This window comes from Dromiciops gliroides, chromosome 2 (assembly GCF_019393635.1).
Source record: "Dromiciops gliroides isolate mDroGli1 chromosome 2, mDroGli1.pri, whole genome shotgun sequence".
Taxonomy (NCBI): domain Eukaryota; kingdom Metazoa; phylum Chordata; class Mammalia; order Microbiotheria; family Microbiotheriidae; genus Dromiciops; species Dromiciops gliroides.
In genome coordinates this window covers 382940206-382967306 of record NC_057862.1, presented here as the reverse complement: position 1 = coordinate 382967306, position 27101 = coordinate 382940206, and the positions used below count along the sequence as shown (strand labels likewise).

The following is a 27101-nucleotide window of genomic DNA, read 5'->3' as shown; positions in this document are numbered from 1 at the left end:
AGATACCTAAAAGACAAATCCCAAGCACTGACCCCTTGAATAGATTCTTACTGTCACATTCACATTTTTTCCACCAAAGTTGATCAATGACAAGCTGTAAAAAATTTTCTTAGTAAAAGAATAGTTTCAATACAGGTTGCTTCTAACTTTTGAAAGTTTGTTCTAACATATTGATTACAAGTTGGTTGCCGAATAACTTCTCAGGCCGGTCCACAAAGAGCCATTTAATCCATGATACAACTGAAATAATATATATAGTGTGTCAAGCTCTTGCGAAATTGAAAATGCTAAACAAAAACAGATACAGAATGAACTTGTGATTTCATCAGTATAGGCAGGAGAATTCCTCTACCAACTGATGTCAGCACCTTCTCTCAAATTTATAATCTTAGTTGCCCAGAGCATGGAGAGGTTATATTAACTTGCTTGGGTCCTTACAGACGACATATGTCAGAAACAGGAGCTGAAACCATAGGATCTGAACCTCATAGCCAGGTCTGGCTATGAGGCCAGCTCTCTATCCACAATGTGATGCTACCTCATTTTGCTAGATAAGTGTCAGTTACTGTTTTTGTCATTTTCATTTTTGTTTTTCTCTCAGAGTCAAAATCCTGTGTCCCTTTGAAGCATGATCCCTAACTTCTCATAAGCTAGAATCCTATTAAAGCCCTTATGAGTCCTGAACCTTTTGATCCCAAAGCCCAAATATTTAACTTCTCTATGTCCTAAAGAAAACAAACAAAAACAAAAAATAAATAAATAAATAAAGTTAAGGATTGAGGACTAGGCAGGTCTCATCTATCAGCATTTGTTGTTGAGGTGTGGGGGCTATGATACCTGAACTTCTGGAGATGGAAGTAGAGAGTGGGCAGTTGGCCAAGCCCATTTTTCAGTAGCACTTGGGAAAGGGTATTAGGTATTGGGTAGCAGTGAATATTTGTATATATGGAGCATTGGTCAAGGAGTGGCCACACATGTTGGTAGAAATCAAGAATGAAAATTTCAGTGTATTCAAAGAACTGTACTTGGTAGCTAGTTTACTTTTTAAAAAATAGATATGACACGGTTTCAGAAAGTAATTTTTTTGTATTTGTCTTCTGTCAGATTTTTGTCAGTCAAAAAAGATTTCTCCAACAGTCTTTTTTTGGGAGGGGGCAATGAGGGTTAAGTGACTTGCCGAGGGTCACACAACTAGTAAGTGTCAAGTGTCTGAGATTAGATTTGAACTCAGGTCCTCCCGAATCCAGGGCCAGTGCTTTATCCACTGCCCCACCTAGCTGCCAACAGTCTTTTAATCATCCTGAAGGCTTTTCTGACAAACTGTTTTGATGTTTGTAACAAAAGAGATATTCCTTCAGCATCTTTTCTGATCTATATGAAGAGATGATTTTTTTCTATACTTGAGAGCCAGAGTTTGCTAGTTGTTTCTGGCACTAATTGCATGTTTTTCTATTCCAAAAGGCTCCTTCTAAGGGTCTTAATATCTCCTCCACAAAGCAAGCTGATATGCATATATAACTGTTGTGTTAGTAGTTTGGGGGAATGCTATTTAGCTAAAGCTGTCAGAGATTTTTGAACAAGGAAAGTTGGATTACACTGTTAAGGGCTAAAATTCTAGCTAGTCTGTCTAAAATATCTAATGAGTGGTCGCCAATAAATTATAAGCTTTAGCAAGAGTTAGGCTTTTAGGCATTTATTAAGGAGAATAAGAATTTGGTAAAGAGAGAGAGAAAGGCCTAGATTTCTAGCTATTAAAGGGAGAGCACATTTCTAGCTCCGCTCTCCACCAGAGTCCAAAGGAAAGAGAGCGAGACCGAGCGCCAGTCTCTTCCTTCCTCCTACCACTAGCCCGTGTCACTTCCTGACGCCAAAGAAAAGACTCCTGGTCTTGCCCTAAAAGACCTTCGCTTCATGGGCGGAACTCTTTTACAGTAAGTCTCCAGCAGGTGGCGTCATTCCAATTGTTACAACACTCTATATTCTAATTTGAAATGCTAGCTCCTTTAGGACGCATTCCTTAATCTCTCTTTGTCCCATCACCTTGGTAATGACCTTTTCCCTCAGACCTCACAAAGCATGTTAATGCCTCTCTAATGCACTTATCATTGTTGTATTATATAGTATAATTATCTATTCTTAAGTCTTACCCCCCAACTATATTATACAATTCCATGAGGGGAGGGCCTATATTTTACCAAAGTCTAGCACAGGACTACGTACACGGTAGGCTCTTAATAAATATTTGTTGAATTAATGAATGCATGAAGCCAATTTGAATGCTTTTTACAAATAAAATAAGTTAAAATATAGCCTGGCCGCTTGACAATAGGTGTATTGCCTTATTTATGTAGACCCTTTAATAGGGGAATCTCCCAAGAGGTCCAGGAGCCTGTAGTCAGCCCCACCCAAAGGGGAAGGTCATAGTGCACCACTGCACTGCTGCAAGGAGGGAATGAATCTCTTTTGTGGCACATGTCCCTCTTCTCTTTATGAAATAATGCTAACCTGTGTATTTTGAGGGGAAAATCTCGCAAACCTTGAAGCCCTTTATATATGTGAGTGGTTATTAATTTCCACAAATAACAATAACAAATTAATATTTATAGTGTGCTTTTCCATTATAAAGTCATGCTTACTGGGAGCTAGGTGGTGCAGTGGATAGAGCACCAGCCCTGGAGTCAGGAGTACCTGAGTTCAAATCCAGCCTCAGACACTTAACACTTACTAGCTGTGTGACCCTGGGCAAGTTACTTAACCCCAATTGCCTCACTAAAAACAAAACAAAACAAAAAATAAAGTCATGCTTACATGTGATGTCATTTAGCCCTTACCATAACTCAGTAAGATAGACCAGGCAGTTATTATTTTACAGATGAAGGTGCCCAAGGTCATACAGTATGTGACTGAACTGGGCTGTTAATCTAGTCCTTCTGACTCTAAGTCTTGTGTTCTTTTTACTATACCACACCATGACTTTATATTATTTCTACTTCTCATTAACTAAGTTACTGATAAGTGTGTCATCAGAAACATCCTTGGGCCAGCCAGGTGGCACAGTGGATAAAGCACCAGCCCTGGATTCAGGAGTACCTGAGTTCAAATCCCGTCTCAGATACTTGACACTTACTAGCTGTATGACCTTGGGCAAGTCACTTAACCCCCATAGCCCCGCAAAAAAAAGAAAAGAAAGAAACATCCTCTTCATTAATAAGTACAATGGATAATGAAGAACTTCTTTGTCTATCACTACCTAGGGCAGAACAAAACAAGAGATAAATTTTAGGCATAAAGAATCTAAATGTAATGGCCTAACAGTGAAGATTATGTTCCACTGGGATGAATTACAAAGGGAATTTTAGATATTTTTTTTCTCAGTAGAACCAATCCTATCCTATTCTACCAATCCTAGAGTGGTTTGAATGGTCCTCCCTGAAGGCAAGTAGTGGACTAAATTCCTTCTGGCCAGCCCTATGATTTATAGAATCACACTGATTGCTTATGATTATATGATTATAGATTCACACACATTCATTTATATATACACATATATGACATATCTAACTCCTTTTGGCCATGCATCTCCAACTTTTGAGATACATAAGTTTTACTTTCTATATAAGTTGAAACTTATTATCTGTTAGAAAAAGTGTAGCTGATTCAATTACATTCAGCCCAGATTCCAAAGTTCTTTTCTGTCTCTAGCATCCAATATTCTAATATTCTTTTTTCCCCTGCAGAGTATCTTCCAACCTCTAACATGCTATGGTTATAAACAGTCTATAACATAGTCTTCTGGTGTGGACTGTAAGGAGAGTATTTTGGGTTTTTTGTTTTGTTTTGTTTTGTTTTGTTTTGTTTTGTTTTGTTTTGTTTTGTTTTTTTGCGGGGCAATGAGGGTTAAGTGACTTGCCCAGGGTCACACAGCTAGTAAGTGTCAAGTGTCTGAGGCCGGATTTGAACTCAGGTCCTCCTGACTCCAGGAACTCATGTCTTCCTGAATCCAGGGCCAGTACTTTATCCACTGTGCCACCTAGCTGCCCCTGTGCCAAATAGCTGCCCTGGAGAATGTTTTTTTCATAAAAGTATTTTATTATTTTCCAGTTACATGTAGAGATAGTTTGCAACATTTGTTTTTATAAGATTTCTAGTTAATTTTTTTTCTCCCTCCCTCCCCAAGACAGCTAGCAATCTGATATAGGTTATATATGTACAATCACATTAAACATATTTCTGCATTAGTCATGCTGTGCAAGAAGAATCAGAGCAAAAAAGGAAAAACCTCAAAAAACAACAAAAAAAATAGACATAGTATGGCTCAATCTGCATCTAGATTCCATAGTTCTTTTTTTTTCTGGATGTGGAGAGTATTTTCCATTATGAGTCCTTTGGAACTATCTTGGACCATTGTATTGCTGAGAAGAGTCAAGTCTATCACAGTTGATCAATACACAATGTTGTTGATACTGTGTACAATGTTCTCCTGGTTCTGCTCCTCTCACTCAGCATCAGTTCATGTAAGTCCTTCCAGGTTTCTCCGAAATCTGCCTGCTCATCATTTCTTACAGCACAATAGTATTCCATTACATTCATATACCACAACTTGTTCAGCCATTCCCCAATTGATGGGCATCCCCTCAATTTCCAGTTCCTTGCCACCACAGAAAGAGCAGCTATAAATATTTTTGTACATGTGGGTCCTTTTCCCTTTTTTATGATCTCTTTGGGGAAAAGACCTAATAGTGGTATTGCTGGGTCAAAGGGTGTGCACAGCTTTACAGCCCTTTGGGCATAATTCCAAATTGCTCTCCAGAATGGTTGGATCAGTTCACAGCTCCACCAACAATGCATTAGTGTTCCAATTTTTCCACAGCTTCTCCAACATTTATTATTTTCCTTTCCCAGAGAGTGTTTTTAAGGTTTGTGTCTAGGCAGATATTAATAGATGTGATATCCTTGTCTTCATTCTCTCTTGTCAGATGTGAAATATAATAAATAAATAAGTAACAAGTGATGTTTCTATGATTTCTCCAAGTTCTGAAGAGTGAGTTCTAATGGAATATAGGATGATCCAGGAAGTAGATGAGTACTTATCAAGAATATAGTGCTTGGTAAACAGGAATGTTTCTGGAAAGTGGAGACCTTGTGTTCTATGAACATTCATTTTAAGCTACCCCAGAATGCAGAGGATAAAGGTGTCAGAAATGATTGGGATCAGCAGCATAATAACTGAATGTGTTTAGTCACAGGGCTTCTACACTCCCAGTTCGTGAAAAACACTCCTAATGATCCTAGTTAAATTTGTTTTCAATAGTGGGGTTGTCTGGTATGGTCTGTTTGGCATTAAAAAATAATAATTGAAATGATTTAGCTTTTGTTTAATTTCCCTATTTTTCTTTGCAGCTCTGGGAAATGCCAGTGTAAAGTGGGCATTGGAGGTTCCAAATGTGACCGATGCCAAGATGGGTATTATGGCTTCGATGAGAATGGCTGTCTGCCCTGCCAATGCAATAATCAGTCTGTCACTTGTGATGCCTTCTCAGGTAAAGCATATCTTCACTCCAAGGTGTGATCTTAGTACTTAGACTTTTGCCCTTTGCTCTCTATGCAACTAAATTATAAACTCCTTGAAGGCAAGAACTGTGGCACCTATCATAGGCCTTTGCACTTGATAAGTACTTAATAATTGAATCAGTGAATTCATTCATAATATTTCTTCTCAATTGGATTATAGTGGGGAGGTAGGATGGAAAGTGAGTGAGAATGGACTACATCTTATACTTTATCTCTATCCCTCTTAAATACTTAGCACCATGTACATAGGCACTTAAATAATATTGGCTGTTACTAGCTCTCACCTATATGATTCCTGGGGTAACTTTACCTAAGGATAAAAGAGATCATTTGACTTACTCTTATTTCATTGTTATGATCTTCAGGTAACTTCTAAATATTGGAGGAGGCTGGGGTACAGATCTGATTTCATTGGTTTAGGTAACTCTACCAATGCAAATCTGCAACTGTTCTGCAATTTATAATTTTAAAGAGTTGTCTAGGAGCACTGAGGAATTAAGTGATTTGCCCAAGGTCACCCTGAGTGACTTGCCCAGCATCACACAACCAGTGTGTATCAAAGGTGGGACTTGACCCCAGAGCTTCCTGATTCCAGAGCTAGTTTCTATCAACTGCACCACACTGTGTCTCATGTACTCTGTAAGTCTTAATGAAAATTTGTTGATGAATATGTTAACAAGGACTAAGAGTTAGATTCTGTTCTCTTTGTTGACTTTTTCATGTAGTCCTTTTACGTCTAATCCCTATTAGTTAAAATAACACTTATAATAATACATATAACTATCACAGGAATACTGTGACAATTAATAGTGGTATTTCTAAAAAAATTAAAAATTATTTTATTAAAAAGACCCATCAAAAATAAAAAGTATTACCAACTATATAATTAAAACCATGTACTTATCTAGAGCCTTCTTAATGCAGGTTATACTTATTTTGTTGCAGGCTTGTGTCTGTGTCTTTTAGGCTAAAGCATTATCTCTGAGGACCCCTATCCCTTAGCTAAATTCCTCTATCTATTGCCTTGTATTTCATTACTGTAAGTCAAATTGGGGAACAGGTTAGTAAATATACATATAACTTTTATGGAGGGAAAATACAGATTTTATTTTAGAAGCAGTTTACAGATATAAGTACACATACATGATCTTTTCCTTTTACTCTTCAGTCTCATCTTATTAAAATTGATCGAAACAATGGATCTTAAGGCAACTGAAAATGCACTTACATTTGTTAATTTAAGTTAATTTGGGGAACCTTTTCAAGACTAGATTACAGGCTAAAGTGTTTTTCCCTTTTAATAACTTTTATAGTTTATTAAATGTTATATACTGACTTAATATTGTAGAGATCATGAACAAAATGGCAGATCCCTCCAATGTGAAATTACTTGCAAAATTCATGCTTTGTGCTATCTACACCTAGAGAAATAGGAAATTGTTTTCCCTATAAATATAAGGTGAAACCTGTGCATTTTGAGTCATATTAGAGAATTTCTGAGAAGCAGAGATGAAGCTAGCTTTACTTAAAATTCTTTTTTTCATCACCTTTAATGTGGTTTCCCCAAAACTGATGTGCTGTGGCTGCCCCCTGGTGGTCAATAGCCATATTATCAAACGTTTATTCCAGGCTTTGTCTATACCTTTAATTTTAGCAGAAGGGAAAGAAATTTGCAACATTGGGCTTACCTAGTGCCTTCCCTCTAAGAACTCATAGCACTTTCATATATCCCACTTCATCTCACCTATCTTAAAAATATGCACTTGTTAAATAGTAGGTATGATTGTAGATTAATAGATAAAAATCCATTAAAAACCAATGTCACACCTAAAAGATAGGAAAAGGGATTGTGAGGCTCCCCGTGTATTGGGGGTGGGGAATGGCAGATGTAATTGCAGAATTATTGTGAATGGTCTTTGAAACATGATGGTACAGAGGCACACTTGACACTCACTAGCTGTGTGACCCTGGGCAAGTCACTTAACCCTCATTGCCCCTTGAAAAGAAAAGAAAAGAAACATGATGGTGCACGTGAGAGGTCTTAAAAGATCAAATACTATCCCAATTTTTTAAAGCGAGCAAAATGGAGTCTACAACTAGGGGCCAATGAGTTTGATTTTGATTCCTGGCAGAAATTCTAGTACTTATTATTTAAAGGAATGGTTAGTGAACTTCCAGAGGAAAAAAAAGAAGTTTTATTAGCAACTTGGATACACACATCCTTTTCAATTTTGCATATAACACATAGCTAGGAGGGAAAGACAGCACATTGAATGGCTGAGTCTAAATAGATCTTGATAGGTTAGAATGTTGGGCCAAATCCAGCAAAGGATAAATTTTTTAAATTATACTTTGAAAAAATTGGTGTCAGAAGTTGAAATGGGAAATTTTGGTTAGGTAGAAGATCTAAGATACCATGATTCTATGAAACAACATAAATTATTTTATAAACTGCCAACAGCACAATTCCCATTTTATCTCTACACATAACCACTTATAATAGCCCCATTGTCCTGAACTCTGGTACTCAGAAAGAATTCTAATATTCAGTATATTTAATAATAATTAAAATGCTGTTCTTAACAAGGGCAACATTTTCAGTAATAAGGATATGATATGAACAGAGATTTTTAAATACAGTATATGTTGTTTAAGATTGTATCTAATGGGAGATTGGTATCTCAGAGCCATGCCTCTGTGCTATGCCTTCTCCCCATGAGAAGAAGTCCAAGGATTTCTCTCTTGGTCTCCTTTCCCTCTCCCCATGAGAAGTCCAAGGATTTCTCTCTTGGTTTCCTTTCCCTAGCCCCTAAATAAACTATTATCTTATTCTCCTGGACTTGTGTGCAAGAGGATGTAGTTCTTTAAAGAGGAATTCCTAAGAACCCCAAACCCCTATCCCATACCCCCCATATATTTCCCCATAACAGGTACACAATTACTGTGGGCTATGAAGGACTGGAAGAAGGTGCTGAACTCCTAATGACCCTAATCCTTTTCCTAGTGAGAGGATCCCCAACCATAGAGTAGCAGTAAAATTCAGGGGGTTTCTATATGTCATGGGGAAAAGGTGGGGGGTTCTTAGGTAGTCTTCTATAACAAATTACACACGCAATCAAATTAGAATTAAAGTGGTCTTTTTATTTGGCACTAGGGTAGGTTACCGAAGTCAAAGACTTCACCTCAGGGGGAGGAGAGCTTAGAAATATTCTCCTCACAGAAAAGAAGGAAGGCAAAAGCCTTTATAGAGGATAGATGGGGTATCTACCTTAAAGTGGAAAGTTCCTTTTTGGGGAGAGATGAGGAAAGTCTGGATGTTTTTCATATTCCTGAAAGTCGAGGGGGATTTTTCTGAAATGATGGTCTTGTCCTTTGGGGTTATCTCTGTCTCCTACCTCTGGTCATATAGTAGCCATGCCTAATTGACTTTCCTGCTATAGAATTTTATCTCCCCTTACTTCTTAGGTCTGTTGTCCTGATATTTAGTTGGTCAATCTAAACTTTAATAGTCCCTTGATTCCTTGATATGTCTGTCCTATTATCTGATCATCTTTGGTTTTGCTTTTTCACTAGAGAAACTTCTAATTTATCCTAAGCCCCATGTCACTGTACAATTCCCTTGAAAAAGTAGGTCTCACTCCTTGCAAAGGAGTTGAAAATCTCTATTTCTTGGCTTAAACACTACCTCCTACATGAAGCCTTTCCTAGTTGCCCTAGCTGCTAGTACCCTTCCTCCAAAATCACCTTGTAACTACTTGGTTTATACATACAGTCAATCCTCAGAATTTGCCTTTAATTTTTGCGACTTTGAGAATTTGCATGATTTTATTAGTAACCTCATTTTCACTTTCACATTGACAACAACACACATTTAAGGCTTTGTGCAGCAGAGAGAAAAAAAATGAGAGGTGCAATGCACAGGTTTGTGGAGTGGCTAGTATCCTACTGGGTGCTTCAATGGTCTTGTTCACCCTTGTAGAGTAAAAATCTCTTCCATGCATTTACTACATATTTCCAATGTTTGTCTTTAAACTCAATTTTTGTGTTGCAAATATGCCCCCAATGTAAAAAGAAAAAAAAAGATTGTATACAAACATCCAAAAAGCATCATTGCTGTTGTTTATAGTAATAACAATAAGTTCTGTTTATAGAATTATTTGAAGTTTATCCTTAATAGTATCCTCTGAGGGAATTATTATTATTGGTGGTAGTAGTAGTAGTAGTAGTAGATTTTACAGGTAAGGAATCTATAGTCCATAGAGAGCCTCTGAAGTACCTCCTAGTCCCGGATCTCTGATCTTAAATTTGAAATGTAATACTTTTTATAACATCGAAGACAAGAAGTCAGTCTTTGCTGTCAAGTCATACAGAACCCACTTTCACCTGAAAAAAAAATTCACTCTTTTCCCTTTTTTGAAAATTAGGATACATGCCTATCTCCAGTCCTGTCATTCTGCATAATTCTTTAGAGACAACTCATATTAACTTAAAGTGATTTCTATCTGTTCATATATGTGTGTGTGTGTATGTATGTATATACATACACACACACACATATATATAAAAGGATTTATTGAATCAAATACATTGTGATGTTTGCAAAGACTCTGGGGCCCACCTTCAAATTACTAGCTAGTCAGCACATAACTTTGAGCCTGATGGCACAATATGTGTGTGTGTGTATTTTTAAATTACCAAATATGGCTTTCCTGTCAATTGACTTCTAAAGGATTAGACCACTAATGAATGCTTGAGTTGCTTAGACATCTCTTCCCTTCCTCATCAAGGAAATTTTATGACAAGTACAATGTAATCTAAATAGAAAGAGCTCTGGACTTGGAATCAGAAGGTTCAAGTCCAAGCACTAACATTTTTTGGCTGGGTAGCTCAGAGTATCAGTTTTCTCATCTATAAAATAAGGAAAATACATGTACTAATACTGGGACTATTGTGAATATTGCAAAAGTAGTTTTATAAATTTAAAGAACTAGAGAAGTGAGAGGAATTATTTCCTTAAGATCTTGCTTAGTTATGAGTCCCAATGTAATAGAAACTGCATTTGAATTAGGAATTGGGAGACCTACATTTTAATTTTGGCCATCACTAGCTAATTGTGTAAATTTGAGTGGCAGTTCGCCCTGCATCAAAATGAAGATGAAGATGGGATTGGACTATATAATTTCTAAGGTCACTTTCAGGCATAATATTACATGGATTGTCTTTTAAGAGCTGCCTTTTTCTAGTCAGAGCTAGAAAAGGTATGCCAAAATAATTGTCATATCATAGAAACCCAGTGTCCATTGTTTGAGCATTAGACTTTGGACTTTGCCAAATCAGGTTGGACTTAGAGCCCAATAGTTTATCATAATGGAATTATTTTCTTAAAATCATTTCCCTGTATTTTTTAATGGGAAAGGAGAATTTGAAGATGGGGAGAAGATAATACAATCTTGAGGAGAAAAGCAGCTTCTCCTCTCCTCCCCCAAAAGGACCTCCTCATAATTTATACCTATGGCTTTGACCACCTCTCCTGACTCATCCTGCCCCACCACCTATTGCCCCACCCCCACCCTGCATATCTAGCCATCAGAAAATAAACAAATAGACAGTGTAATGTACAGTGCTTATTCAGATAACAAAAAATTTTGAAAGTTAGGATTAAGTGTCATATAGAACTAAAATCTAAAGCTAATCAACAAACATTTTCTATTTGTTGTTTAGAACAAAGCTTCTTAAACTGTGAGTCAAGACCCAATATGGGGTTGTAGAACTCAATGTGGGGGTTGTGAAGAATTTGGCTACAGTAAAAGGTTATGTATATCTATTTTATATACCTATGTACCCAGGATCGCAATTAAAATTTCTCAAGACAAAAAGGGCTTGTGAGTGGAAAAAGTTTAAGAAGCCCTGTTTTAGAGGCCATATAGCAGTGCAAATATACATCATATTGCAATCAGGAAGGCCTAGATTCAAGTTCTGCCCCTGACATATACTGACTTTGTATCATTGTAAGAAATTTAACCTCTCAGTGCCCTAAGGCCTACAATGACTATAAATTTCAAATGAGTTGCCAGTCTGCATTTGTGGAGTTTCCACATCAGAAGTTGAGCCTATATCAATATCTGAGGTCTGAATCCCTCCATTCCCAAATAGATCCCTAGAAGCAGTGCAGTCTGTACTTTCCCCCCAATCTAGCTTCAATACAATCTGAGAGTGATCTATAATTAATGTGATTTTTCAGTATATTCCTGTATCTGTCTTTTCTTTCAGAAAGATTTAATTGTACTGGTATATTTATACCAATTAATCATAGTATTTAGGGAGAATCAGATTATTAAGGCTAGCACTAGAACTCAGTAAAGTTCAGCTAATCTTTATCAGTGTATGAGTATAAATTCTTTAATATATAGGCTAGGGGGTAGCTAGGTGGTGCAGTGGATAAAGCATTGGCCCTGGATTCAGGAAGACCTGAGTTCAAATCTGGCCTCAGACACTTGACACTTACTAGCTGTGTGACCCTGGGCAAGTCACTTAACCCCCATTGCCCCGCAAAAATAGATAAATAGATAGATAGACAAATAAATAAATAAATGAATGAATGAATGAATAAATGAATAAATAAATAAATAAGTAAATAAGTAAAAACAATATATAGGCGGGGGCAGCTAGGTGGTGCAGTGGATAAAGCATCGGCCCTGGATTCAGGAGGACCTGAGTTCAAATCTGGCCTCAGACATTTGACACTTACTAGCTGTCTGACCCAGGGCAAGTCACTTAACCCTCATTGCCCTTCAATAAAATAAAATAAAATATACATAGGTGGAGCCAAGACGGTGGAAGAAAGTCAGTGACTTGCTTGAGCTCTCCCCAAGACCCCTCCAAATACCTTCAAATAATGCCATAAGACAATTCCTGGAACAGCAGAACCCACAAAAGGACAGAGTGAAATAATTTTCCAGTCAAAAACAACTTAGAAGGTTGGCAGGAAAGGCCTATTGTACCAGTGTGAGAGTGGAATGCAGCCTAGCGCAGGCCATGCCAGTGCAGATCCAACCCCAGAACAGACCCAGCCCCAGCAAACCAGGCCTTGGGAGCCTCTTAATCAACTGCAGCAGCAGCTGCTTCTGCAATTCACACCACAGTTGATGAGGGGGTCAAGCAGTTGGCCAGGGGGAGATTACAAGGGTCTCTTTGCTGATGCTGAGGCGGGATTCTGTTGTTTTGCCTCAGATCTGGGTTCCAGTCTTGGGTGATGGTCCCAGGTGGGGGAGGAACACAAACACAAGAGCTTAAAGCCATAGTGGAGCAGGGTTGTGTTCCATGTTCCAGGGCAGAGAAGCAGGTCTGTGGTTGCTTGCAGACCAGAGCACAGGCCAAGAGAGTGGTGAACATACCTCTCCTTAAATCATACCACCTTGGAAGAACTAAGGACTTACAAATTCCTAGAATTATTTTGGAGAAGAGCCGTTCAAACTGCCTGAAGCTTGAGGCAGTATGTGCTCCACCCTAGAAGCAGTGCCCTACTTTAACAAAGAATTAAAAGTCAAAAAATAGGCTGGGGAAATGAGCAAATAGAAAAAAATGCTGACCCTAGAAAGTTTCTATGGTGACAAGGAAGATCAAAATACACCCTCAGAAGAAGATGACAAAGTCAAAGGTCTTACATCCAAAGCTTCCCCCCCCCCCCCCGCCAAAAAAAAAAATGAATTGGTCTCAGGCCATAGAAGAGCTCAAAAAGGACTTTGAAAATAAAGTAAGAGGGAGCAGCTAGGTGGCACAGTGGATAAAGCAACAGGCCTCGATTCAGGAGTGCCTGAATTCAAATCTGGCCTCAGACACTTGACACTTACTAACTGTGTGACCCTGGGCCTCATTGCCATGCAAAAAACAAACAAAAGAAAAAAAGAAAATAAAGTAACAGAGGTAAAGGAAAAAATGGAGAGAGAAATAAGAGTGATACAAGAAAATCATGAGGAAAAAAAAGTCAACAGCTTGAAAAGCCGAATTGGCCAAATGGAAAAAGAGGTACAAAAGCTCTCTGAAGAAAATAATTCCTTAAAATATATACAAGAAAAAGTTCACCATTCTATATCTTGCCTCCATACTATTGCCCAAGCTGTCAACCATGCCTATATGTTCTTCCTTCTCACTGCCTGATGCCTCCTCCAGAAGCCCTTTTCTGAAACCTTCAGTTTTGTCAGTGTTTTTCCACCCCTGAAATTACTTTGTATTTATTTGTCATCTATGATCCTATGGTCTTGTCATCTGTGTACATGCTTTCTTACCTTATCTCGGTTGTGGTTGAAGGTAAGCTGCTTAAGGATAGTGATTATTTCATTTTCCTTTGGCACAGTGGATAAAGCCCTGGGTCTAGAATCAGGAAGACTTGAATTCAAATCTGGCCTTAAACACTTACTAATTATGTAATCCAAGTGATATATAAAAATACTTAATCTCTTCCCATCCTCAGGACATAGCACAGCATTGCATGTGGTAGGCTTGTCAATTTGAATTACTAAGTTTTGCCTCAAGTAAAACAAGAGGCCCCTACACCTCTAAACATTTTTAAATAATTTCTTTCAGGTACCTGTTTGAACTGCCAAGGAAACAGCAAAGGAGACCACTGTGAAGGATGCAAAGATGGTTTTTATAAGAGTCCTACTGCCTTCCATAAATGTCTTCGGTGCCCTTGTTCAGCAGTGACATCTACTGGCAGCTGTTTCATACGTAAGGTTTTTCCATAAACCTACATTCTAGACTTGTTTAACATTTATAGTAGAAACCATTTGCTGAAGTACTTTACTCTAGGTACTGCTGGTGGGAAGGAGAATTAGATTAATTAGACAGAGTCCTTGATCTTAAGCAATTTGTCCCATGATACTTTACAGGGTCATTGTGAATATCAAGTTGAAATAGTGTATATACACTATTTTCTTTTTTTTTAAAACTATGATTTATTTTCTTTCTTTTTTTGTGGGCAATGAGGGTTAAGTGACTTGCTCAGGGTCACACAGCTAGTAAGTGTCAAGTGTGTAAGGCCGGATTTGAACTCAGGTTCTCCTGCATCTAAGGCCAGTGCTTTATCCACTGTGCCACCTAACTACCCCTGTACATTATTTTCAAAGATCTGTACAAGGGTAAGGTGGTCTTGTAAGAAAGTAAGCCTCCTTGGTTCTACTACTTCCTAGTTTTGCTATCCTGGGCAAGTAAGGGGGATGAAGTGGATAATCTAAGAAGCATTTTCCAGCTTCAATCTTCTGTTTTGTAAGATCACAGGGTCATAGTGAGTCGGAAGATGCCTTTGAGGTCATCTAATCCAGTCTTCTTATTGTACACATAAGAAAACCAAAGGCCAGATGTTGTGATATACCCAACTTACACAACTGAGTAGTTTCACAATTAAATGGTGGATTAAACTCCTTTATTGGCCCAGATGGAAACTGGTCTAGTACAGGGGAAAGAGCTCTGAGTTTGGACCCAAAGATTTCATATTGAGTCTGACTCTACCTCTTTTGCCTGTAAAACCAATTTTACTTTTTAAATTTCTTCAACTTCCAAATAAGGGGAGTAGAATAGATAGCCCCTAAGGTATACTGTTTACTTTCTAACTTAAAATACTATGAACAGATTCAGAAGTCAAAATTAACATAGATATGGAATAGATAGGCATGATTTCTTATAATCACTAACTTGTCATAATAGGATGATTTTATCCAGACATATATTTATTTAGGTGATATTCTCACACTGCTACAGATAATCTCATTAATCCTACAAAATGGCTAATGGTTCCTGTGTCAGAGCTCTGCCTTGGAAGCATTCCCCTGGCCTGAGTGAAATTTTAATCTGATAACTTGCTACATCCTTCCTAATTTCTTTATTATGTCAAAGTAAACTATGTTATTTAACATAGTTATTTAACATGAATTTACATATCACAATCTCAGTTACTTTTAAGTATTGAAACATATATCATATTACCTGGTAGGAACAGGCAGTTTGCCAAATGTTTTTCAATATAAACTGTTTCTGCAGATGGTTTGTTGGGCCAATCACTACTCTGTCAACGATTATAAAAGTCCTACTTTATCATATCTATGAGGACTAAAAATTAATTAGGTATCTCTGATATGTTACTATTATTCAGACTCTCTGAGCATACTTCATTCCTTTCCTACTGAAATAGATAACCCAGATTTCTCTCTCATCCTCCCCAGAAGGCAAGCAGCTAGCAGAATAATTGAATCCTAAAATATCTGAGTTGGAAGAGACCTTGCAGCATAGAGATTTTGAGACAGAAGGGGCTTCACAGCTTAGAATGTAGTAAACTGTCATTGTCTTTATGTCATTGCTCGGCATATGGTAAGTGCTTAATAAATGCTTTTTGGCTGATTAGATCGGTCCTATAGAAACTGCCTAGTCCAGTTCCCTCATTTATCAACAATATTGTGACAGCCAAAAAGTTAATGCAGTCTTAGACAAAAGCAGTAGAGACGGGACAACTAGGTGGCACATTGGATAGAGCACTGGCCCTGGAGTCAGGAGGACCTGAATTCAAATCCGGCCTCAGACACTTAACACTTACTAGCTGTGTGACCCTAGGCAAGTCACTTAACCCCAATTGCCTCACTTAAAAAAAAAAAGGCAGTAGAGACATGTATTCCAGGAATAAGGCAATGACAATCTCACTGTCACTACTGGAGTATTGTGTTCAGTACTGGGTAGCACAGTTTAAGAAGAATTGAGAAGCTGGAAAGTGTTCAGAGTTGTCCAACCCAAATGATGAAAGGCCTTGAGTCTGTGTCATAAGATCAGTTGAAGGAACTAGACACATTTAGCATGAAAAAAAAAAAAATGGTGGCTGTGGGGTGGAAGTGGGGATCAGATTAAAGCTGTCTTCAAGAATGTGAGGAAATCAAGAGAAAGAGAGATTAGACTCCTTTCATTTGATCCCAGAGGAAAGAACCAAGAACAATGGGTAGAAGTTGCAAAGAGATACATGTAGGGTGATGGCAAGAACTTCCTAACAAGTAGAGCAGTGGACAAGTGGAACGGGCTGCCCCTTGGAGGGAGATCTGTTGTCCTCCCTAGCGCCTCACAGGGGTTTGATAACTACTTGTCAGATATGTGATAATGGGGCCTCTGGTGTATGAGATGGAGAGCCTAGCTACTGAGGTCCCTTTCAACCTTCAAACTCTGATTAGTGAAGTTGAAACTCAAAGAAGGGGGTTGAATCACCTAAGATCATGTAACTAATCATTGGCAGAACTGTTATAGAATTCCAGCTATTATAACTAATATTTATCTCATTCATTTTTCATATAATATATGTATCTATATATGTATATATTGTTTTTAAACCATAGGAAGTAGGAGAAATTGGAAAAAATCCAATTTAGTATCAGCAATATTTTGGTTATTTTTTAGGTCTGTATTTTAAAGCATGTTGCTATTTTGTCTCTTTTAGATCCAGGGGAGTTGGTGCCTAAATGTGATCAATGCAAAGAGGGTTATACAGGCCCAAACTGCAATGCCTGTGAAAATGGCTATTACAACTCTGACAGCATCTGTATAAAGTGTGAGTGTGGTGGTCATGTAGACTCTATTAAGACTCCTAAGATCTGCAAGCCAGAGAGTGGTGAATGCATTGACTGCCTCCACAATACTACTGGTTTTCACTGTGAGAACTGCTGGGAAGGCTATGTCAGAGACCTCAAAGGAAACTGCTTCAAAAAAGGTAAACTCAACTAAGAGTGTCAGTTCTATGCCCTGTAACAACGCCTTTAGGAAGAGCCCACTCAGCCCTGTTCACTGCAAAATCAACCATAGTTCCTCTGTAGCCCAAAAACATTCTTCCCTGTTATACCACCACTGTTCCTTCCTACTTCTTCCCCTCAACTCAAGCAGTGCTTCAGCAAGATTATATATCCATGAAGTTGATGTTTGAATATCCTATTTACATATGTCCACCATTTGAAGAGTAGTGTGGGAAATAAAAACGAAAGGATTAGACCTCAAAGAGTTTCTAGCAAATTCAATTCAACTGCTATGAATTTATTCAAAAGCAAGAGGAGATCCTAAAATGAGTGCATCTTTGACTGATCTTTCCAAGTTGGGAAAATTTTGCTTCCATTTACTAAGTGCTTATCTGAGCATTGGCAACAGCAAAATGGGCTGTTCATACTTCTGTCTTCATGGATTCCAAAAGTTGATTTTGTCAGATAATTGCCCAGGGAAATCTCCCTTCTTTTTAATCTGCTTGTACCTCCTCCCGCAAAACACACACACACACATACACACACCCCTCCATTGTAAACTCAGGAAAAGTGAGTCTTGCCTTGGGACCCAGGCAGTCTTTGTGTCGTTTTCACACTTCCATTTGGCCTGTATTGTTTCAATATTAATAATTGAGATATCCTCTCATTCTTCTTATCTTTTCTCTATACTTTCACACTGCGTCTAGCAATCTAAGTTCTTTCCAAGTAGGATTAGAGTTTGATAGTTGGAAGACTTCACTGACAGCCTAGAGTTCTTTCCAGGAACTGTCTAAGTTCTTTTTGTTGTCATTATCACCATTATAATTAAAATAACGGCCTCCAATATTTGAGTAACAATTTAGCAAGCACTTGCTCACCATGGCCTTATGAAGATGAGGAAATCCAAAGTCACAGAATGAAAGTTATCTGGTGCAAATAATTATTATTCCCACTTTATTGAAAAAGGAACTTGAGATTTAAATCAACTTAAGGGACAGCTGTAACCCAAACCATAGTTGTTATATTTTCAAGTCCAGGTTTCTCTCAACTACACAGTACTATTTTCCTAGCTATAGAAACAGGAGAACATGATGCTATTACTTTGCTATTCAAAGTAGGTTATCAGGGGCAAGTAGGTGGTGCAGTGGATAAAGCACCAGCCCTGGATTCAGGAGTACCTGAGTTCAAATCTGGCCTCAGACACTTGACACTTACTAGCTGTGTGACCCTGGGCAAGTCACTTAACCCTCATTGCTCCGCAAAAAAAAAAAAAAAAAAAATTACATACAAAGTAAGTTATCATGTAACAAAAGCTTTTTTTACATGTAGAAAATAAAAAGAAAGTCACAAAGGATTTAGATAGATGGATGGATGGCATAATGTCTTGAGAAAGTCAGGGTGCTCAAGGTGTTATTAGATTAATAGCCCACATCTGCATAGTTTGCTTATGAAATGCTTCTACTTCTAATATCTCATTTGATTTTTATAACAAGTCTCTGAGGTAAATAGTACAAATATTATCTCCATTTAACTATCTTCATTTCAAATATTATAATACTCCACTATCATCCATTTCATAGATGAGGATACTGAGGTCCAGAGAACTGAGTTTACTTTATTAAGTAATACAGCTAATATGTGGCAGATATGAGGCTTGAATCCAATTCTACTATGCTGAACTTACCTTTGTAAAAAAACCTCTAGGTATGTCAGCATAACTTGTGTTCAGGTGCTTACCATGGAATTCTATATAGACACCTCCCCATGACCTACCTTAAAATAGGCTTTTGGTTTCACCAATTACATGTCCACTGACGTGGAAGAATTCATATTAATCCACCAAAGGGAATCTTGAAACATTTACTATGAAATTCTCTTGAAGATTTTAAGGTGGATATACGTACACACTAGATGTCAGCCAGGCATATAGCGCTAATTGTTCCAAGTTTTAGGCCATAATCCTTATCAAGAGATTTATTTTTAAAAATAATTCTTTCCTTCTTTAATGTTGGTGCAGTGATAAGAACACTTTTGTGCAGTGTTCTGAAAGAGCAGTTGCCTGGGAGTTCAAATACCTGGGTTCAAATTCTAGCAGTGTAACATCAGTCAACCTCTCTGACTTTCCACATTTACTAAATGAAGGAGTTGAATTAGATGCCCTCTAAGTTCTTTTCCAGATCTGCTAATCTATACCTTAGCATTCTTTATTCTGTGATCTCTTGTAGAGATCTTTTATAGTCGTCTCTAAAGCTAGATAATTCTGTTTTATTGCTCATTTTCTCTTTATTTTCAGAAATTGTTGTTACTACGACTGAAGGGGCTACCACTTTGGTTTCTAATGCCACTTTGTCTACATCACCACCCACTGTGGTTGCAAATAGTACATTTACCCCCACCACTCTACAGCCCATCTTTTCAATGGGATCTTCTGAAAACAGCACCTCAGCATTAGCTGATGTATCATGGACTCAATTCAACATCATCATTTTGACAGTCATCATCATTGTAGTGGTCCTGCTCATGGGATTTGTGGGGGCTGTGTACACATACAGGGAGTATCAAAACCGAAAACTCAATGCCCCCTTTTGGACCATTGAACTGAAAGAGGACAACATCAGCTTCAGCAGTTACCATGACAGCATCCCCAATGCTGATGTGTCTGGCTTATTGGAAGATGATGGAAATGAGGTGGCTCCCAATGGACAGCTAACACTCACAACTCCCATACATAACTACAAAGCTTAAGACCAGAACAGAGTGAACCAAATTCCTCTAATGTTGTGAAAACTACAGTGCTTATTGAAGGGAGCAGCAACAGCAACAGCAGCAGCAGTAGCGGTGGTGCCCAGGGGTAGAGCCTGGCCTTGCTTGCTTGCTGAAAAAGCAAAGGTGTGTAGTGGATCCCAAAATTTCAGGTAAAAATTTGTAATGCCTTCAGCCTGTCATCCTTCATTTCCCCAAGAAGATCCATAGAATTCATTGTTGTTAAGGACTTGAAGCAAAGTATATTTTTGTACCCAGCCATGCAGGAGTGTGTAGCAAGACCAAACTCTGTAGTGAATCTCGTATCCAACTTCCTGAGAAGCTCCTGGGGAAGCCAGTGTCCAACAAGCAATCTGCCACAGGATGATTGATGTTTCTTTAGGAGGAAAAGGACTGTTGGAAGTCTTCATATACATTCCTAATACACATTTCTTTTCAAGGTGGGGCAGGGATGGATCTCCATTTTACTCTTCTGAGAGATTTCAATGAGAAAAAACTGATGAGCCACAAGCATTGCAATAAGCAGTTCTCTATTGTTTCTGGAATCGGGGACAAATGAATCCTAAAGGAGATTCCTGGAAAAATTCTCCTTACTGAATTATCACCTAGTGATATAATACAGTGCAGGGTGAGATTCTTGGGCTGGAAGAGAGAATGAAGCAGTATCCATGATGAGGAAGCTGATGGTCCCCCTCAGGGTCTCAGTTTGTTATCAATGCCCCAGCCTTCCTAGAAACAGTGTGTATATAGACAGTGTAGCATATCTTATCAACATTGCATTTGTAACTATTTGTAAAAAAAATCATGTCATATTTTATCATTTAGAATTTATTTGTACAGCAGAAGTTAGTGGCATTGTAAAAAAGAAAATACAAGAATTGGTTAAAATACTGTAAAATAGATGGCAATATTGCTGGAGCTGGGACTCTGGTAAATATCGATCATTTTAAGTCCCTCTATGGACGTCATGGGCAATTTTTAAGAAGTTGAGTATTTCTTTTCTATTATCTTCTCACCCTTCAGTCCCTCCTTCCTGCAGTTCAGCCTTAGAATCACCCACCTTTTGACTTTAAAAGGATGTGAATAGTTAAATATAGTCAAGAAATAAGGTTCGATTTTGAAGTCATGGGCTACCTTGGATTGCAAAACCTTGTCACTTCTCAAAGAGATACTATCTCACCCTTTGTAAGCATCTAATTTTACATCATGTAGATGAATGTAAAATGGTAGTTAATATATAAATTTCATTTTGCTAGTATCCTCCTGGATGTAAATGGTAGTCTAACGAAAGAAATGGAGAAATCCTCATTTCAAAAGAAATGAAAGGTTATTGTCACATCACCAGGGGCTCCTTCTATTCCTGTCTGTAAAATATCTATATTTTGATTTCCCCCCTTTCAAAAAAAATGTTCTCACTCAAATGTTTTGGGCCACTGTGCCAATTTTGATTTGCTTATGATGACATGTAACAAGCTGTTCAATTTGCATGGGCTCTTTACTTCTCATGCTGCATAATGGGGAATTTGGGGCTGGGGCTGGGGCTGGAGGAATATAAAGTGCTAACTAACTAGAACATATATTGGTCCAACCTTTCTTCACACATCACTCCAAGAGTGACTATATGTATGAAGTAGCTATGCAGCAAAGTGTCCAAACACTGTCCCTACTTTAAGATATCCTTAGAAATCAGGTTGCAAAGCATATTACAAAAAAGTAAAGTCTTGGCTGAATGTAAGCCATTTGGAAATAGGTTTAAACCATCAATCAAGCTGATTTTTTAAAAGATTGAGAAGTAAAGGAAGAAGGAGCAGGATATATAGGGAAAGGTCCTGGACAGACCTACATCCTGACTCCTGCTCTGTGGATAATTAGCTGTATGACTTAACTAAATCACTAAACATCTATGAACCTGAATTTCCTTATCTCTAAGAAAAGACAATTCAGCTGCATAAACTCTAAGGTCCCTTTTAGGTATGGAATTCTTTGATTCTAAGTACTGATATCAATAAGCAAAATGGAATGAGCAGTGTGGCAAAAGGGGAATTCAAGTAGACTTATTTGGCTGGTTCAAATATAAGATACTAATTACTGCTCTGCAGAAGTTCTTCCAGGTCAGTCCCTTGACTTTGCTGGTATTTTACTTGGTACCTAGTCTTGTTACTTACTGCCTCTGGCTCAATAGCAGTTGCTTGGGGGAGAACAGATGGTCAATTTCTACATTCGGTCATGTCCAACAGAAATAGGGGGAAATTGCATAGACAGGTGAAGTCATCTGTAAGGATTTTCCATTGTTTTAGAGGAACATGCCATTGATGAGCTCCAGTCTGTGGTTGGACTACACTGAAACTGATGTTGATTCTATTTCTGATACTAATAAGATGTCCACCTTGCCACTATTAAAACAAAACAGACATGAGAAGAATTCAGTCTTTGCAAATAGAATTAAACCAGTTAGGAAATGAGGTGAATTTCGGTCTTCTAAAAGTTCAATCCAGGCAGTCAGTACTTTTATTCATATATGGATACCAGAATAAAGCTCTTAAAAGGAACTATAAACAATTGAATGTACTTATCTACTACTTTCCTCATTCCCTCATACACACCATTGTGTGTATGTAACTCCAGCCAATGAAATATCTTTTAATGTTTTAGTATCACCTAGCCTTGCTCTTAGAAATGATTCTTTATTGTAATAATCAGTTAAAATATGATCCATAACTTACAATAGTATGCAAAAAACAATTTTTAAAGTCAGAAGTCCTGGAGTTTATAATTTGACAAACTAACAAATGAATATGACTTCTCTGCACATCATCAACTCCTATAAGGGAAAAACTATAGGATAGAGAACATGATTTGGAAAGTCCAATGGTTGGAAGGATCCAGATGTTAAAACCTTTAGGAATTAGCATATCACTAAATATACAAAACTACCTTATGTGAATTTGATTGGGAAAAGAGCAGATGCTGACTACTACCAGGTGATGACTTCATCTCTGCCACCTCTGTCATCATTTCAGGAAGTAGATTCCCAAATGGGGTCAGGTCTAGGCAAATTTGCTAAATAGATCAATTTTATCCTGAGTGTTTACTATATGCAAGGCATTGCATGCTCTGCTGAATATCATTCACCTTTTTTTTTTGTTCTCGACCTTTTGGACCCCAAATATCCAGCAATCTCCAGTCACTTGGCTTTTTCCACTTATGGAGAACTCATTCATTGATGAATTCATTCCATTATCTTAGAAACTCAATATGTTACCCACAATCACATGTTTGTGTTTTAAAAGAGGATAGTGGATGTTGGGGATAGAAGGGAAAGATTTTTGGATTGAGGACATTAAATCATACCACATATATAAGTCTACTGTGCCCACCATTCTGGCCTCAGAGAGCCTAGGAAATTCACATCCTGACTAGGATTCTTCCTCTTAATTAGGGACCTAAAGCAATGACCCTTACTTTGCATCTTGAATTGAAATTAACTCTATAGGACATTTAGTTTGGGCCTGTAGAGATAAGAGGCCGGGGGTACTTCCTAGGATATTTGTTTATCTATGTTCTCATCCCTCAAGGAAATTCTTTATCAAGGAACATGTATCATCATTTGAATTACTTACCATCATATACTGAGCATCATCTAGTTCATGTGCATTAAGAAAATAAAACTCACTCATTCATGGAAAAGTTCTAAAAGGCATTTCTTAGGGCAGAAAGGTTAGAATAGTCCAGAGAAGGAAAAGAAACCCTGACAAGTATTCCAAAAATTCTTAGTATGTGGAGAGATGGTTGGTCTTATTTGGGGGTTGGGGGGGATTGGTAATAGGAGGGTAATTTAGAGGGGTGAAAGTCCACACTCTGAATATCAGCTGATGTCTGCCCAGGGGAAAAGCAAGAGCCATTTTCACTAATAGGAACTTCTCTGAAAGAACCAAATGATATCCTAGGGACCAAAGGCTTTTGCTCAATAAGGTATCAGTGGTTGAATGAAGTATTTTCCAAGGCTTTTGTCATTGTATCCTTATTCCATCAGATGCAAGTCATACTTACACATACTAAATATCTTATAGCAACTAAAAGACATGAAGCCAGGTCCCAAGCCTAAATCAAACTAAATGATTTAAAGCTAAATTTGATTTAAAGGCGCAAGAACTCTGCTAGTCATCCAGTCAACTTATTGTGATATATGTGTCTCTGAAGCAACGAATGAATTTCTCTTTATCTCACTAAAATCCTAATGCAGATTTACAAAGATGTCTCACACATTTACTGTACTAGCTTCAAAATAAATTTCTAAAAATGTGTATGATTTGAATATATGAAAGATTTATACAAGAGTGTTATTTAAAATGATTAAAAATAAATGTATATAATTTGTACCTATTGTATATTGGCTCTTGGCCTTTTTTTTTAGATATAGTAAAAAACATGATTGAATTTAATAAGCTTTCTGACAGGGAGTCAGTTGGTTTTCATACAACATGAATGTTTTGGGCTTTTCATACACACACATGCATTTTACATAAATCATTTAGAGAATATTAACCTATATAGTAATCAATCTCCCAAACCATAAATACAAGTTTTATTTATTTTTATTATAAATTTAATATTCACAACAAAATGAAGTAAATCTCAAAATAAAACCCTAAAAATGAAGTGTTAACATTTTTTATATAAATATAAGAATACTTAAAGAGTATCTGTGCTTTTATCAGTGATCTTTCCCTGATACAACTCACATCCCTTCTACTGTGTGTCTTCCTAGATGGCTTTCAGGAGTTGCTGTGGCCAAAACATTCTCTAGCCTATAGCTAGTCTGATGATGAGCTTCTCTGACTTAGGCTGGTGCTTAGAAAACACAAATAATAGTCTTTCACTGGACCCACACATGAAACCTTTCCAGCTTGATGTAGGATCTGATGAAGTTGATATAGCATCCCAAAACTCAGGATCAACTCTACTCATAATGAGCCATTGGAGGAGGACTTGAGTAAAGGATTAAAATGATATACATTTTTAACAAAATAAGAATAAGTACAGGCATGCTGGTATATACCTGTAGTCCCTGCTGCTGGGGAGGGTGAGGCTAGGGGATTGAGTTCAGGTGTGCTTGAGCTGCAATGGGGCTAAAGCTAATGGGCTGCCTCACTAAATCTAGTACAATATAGTAATGCCCCCAAAAGCAAAGGGACACCAAACTTCCCAAAGAGGAGCAAAGCAGCCCAGACCAGAAAAACAATAGGTTAAAACTTCTGTGCAAATCCATCTTTGGATCAGGTAAGTAAACACTACACTTCTGACAAGAACAAAACTATTTCTTTACCCTACCTGTGTCCCATTCTATATCATTCTGTGACTGATTCAACCCAACAATATTTAGTGCTTGCTGAATATAAAGTATTATATGTGGCACTGAGAATATAAAAACAAAGCAAGATTCAAAATTCCTTTTCCTCAAGAATTTTCTACTAGGATGATAAAACACATATCCTGATAAGAAAAAGTGGGAATTTGAAGAGAGTGATTACTAACAATTAGGGCATTGGGAATGACTTCAAGTAGGAGGTGCCCTGTGAGTCAATTAATAAAGATTTTTCAAGGCTCTACCATGTATCAGACACTGCATTAGGTGCTAAGAATATGAAGATAATAGATGAATCAAACCTTGAAATAAGCTTTCTAAAGAGTAAAGGTGAGGAGAGAATGCAGTGGAAGTATGGGGGTCAACCCTGTGTAAAGGCAGGGTGCAGAATGTCATAGCTGAAGAATAGCCAGTGAAGTGGTTTGGTTGGACATAGTTTGTGAAATGGAATAAAACAGACTTAAGGTAGACAAATGGCTTTAAATGGAAAAGGAGAGGGTTTGGAGGGGAAGACAATGAGTTCTTTTTCGGACATGTTGAGTCTGAAATTTGAATATCAAATGTGAAATATTCAACAGATATTGACTGACAAAAATTAGAGCTATAGATCTGGGAGTAATCTGCTTACTAATGGGAGTAATCTGCTTATTAATGATTACTGAACACATGGGAATTGAAGCCACTGAAAGAATAAAGAGAGCAGTGAGTAGGAACCAGGACTGATTTGGGGGGAGCAGAGTATTCCCAGTTAGGTGGAACACCTGATAGAATGTAGATGATCCAGGAAAGGAGACTGAAAAGGAGCAGCCTAACAGAACCAAAAGTGTTTGGTGTGATGAACTCATGAACACCCAGAGAGGTATACTATCCAGGAGGAGAAAAGTGGTCAAGAGTGTGAAATGCTGCAGAGAGGTCAAGAAGGGTGAGGGATGAGAACAGGCCAACTGGATTTAGCAATTAAGAGATCATTGGTGGGGCAGCTAGGTGGCTCAGAGCACCAGCCCTGGAGTCAGGAGTACCTGAGTTCAAATTTGGCCTCAGACACTTAACACTTAACTAGCTGTGTGACCCTGGGCAAGTCACTTAACCCCAATTGCCTCACTAAAAAAAAAAAAAAAAAAGAAGCGAATGAGACTAGACATGGAAATGCCATGTCTAGAGAATAAGTAGACCAGTGTGTCTGGAATATAGATTGGGGGTGGGTGGTAGGTGGGAAGTAATATGAATTTAGTATGGAAAAAGAAGCTGGAGTTTGACAGAAAGTAGGATTTACTGAGCATCTTATACCATATACCAAAATAAACTATAAGAGGTTGTGACCTTAATGTAAAAGTAACATTTCACATACACACAAAAATTAGAAAGTAGAAAGAGGCACATTTATGGGGAAAATTCTTAAACAAGAAATAGATATGATTATTATGATTATATAGAATTAAAAAGTTTTTGCATGAACAAAATGCAAAATTAAAAATTAAATAGGGAAAGATCATCACAATTTATCTCTGATAAAGATCTGATATCATATTTTAAAAGTGATTCAAATATATGATCAAGAATCATAACCCAATATGTAATTGGTCAAAAACTATCAACAGGCAATTTTCAAAAGAGAAAGTGTAAACTATCAATATCCATATGAAAGA

General features: G+C 37.6%; 1 protein-coding gene across 1 annotated transcript in view; it reads left to right on the top strand.

Moving 5' to 3' along the window:
* The window catches only part of MEGF9 (multiple EGF like domains 9), a 117165-nt gene extending 92687 nt beyond the window's left edge, over positions 1-24478 (top strand). Inside the window, exons 3-6 of the mRNA XM_043981754.1 lie at positions 5401-5540; positions 14155-14298; positions 17039-17308; positions 19621-24478. Of these exons, the coding sequence (XP_043837689.1) occupies positions 5401-5540; positions 14155-14298; positions 17039-17308; positions 19621-20072 (1006 nt within the window). The 3' untranslated portion in view covers positions 20073-24478. The remainder of the gene's footprint in view (positions 1-5400; positions 5541-14154; positions 14299-17038; positions 17309-19620) is intronic.
* The last annotated feature ends 2623 nt before the right edge of the window (positions 24479-27101 follow it).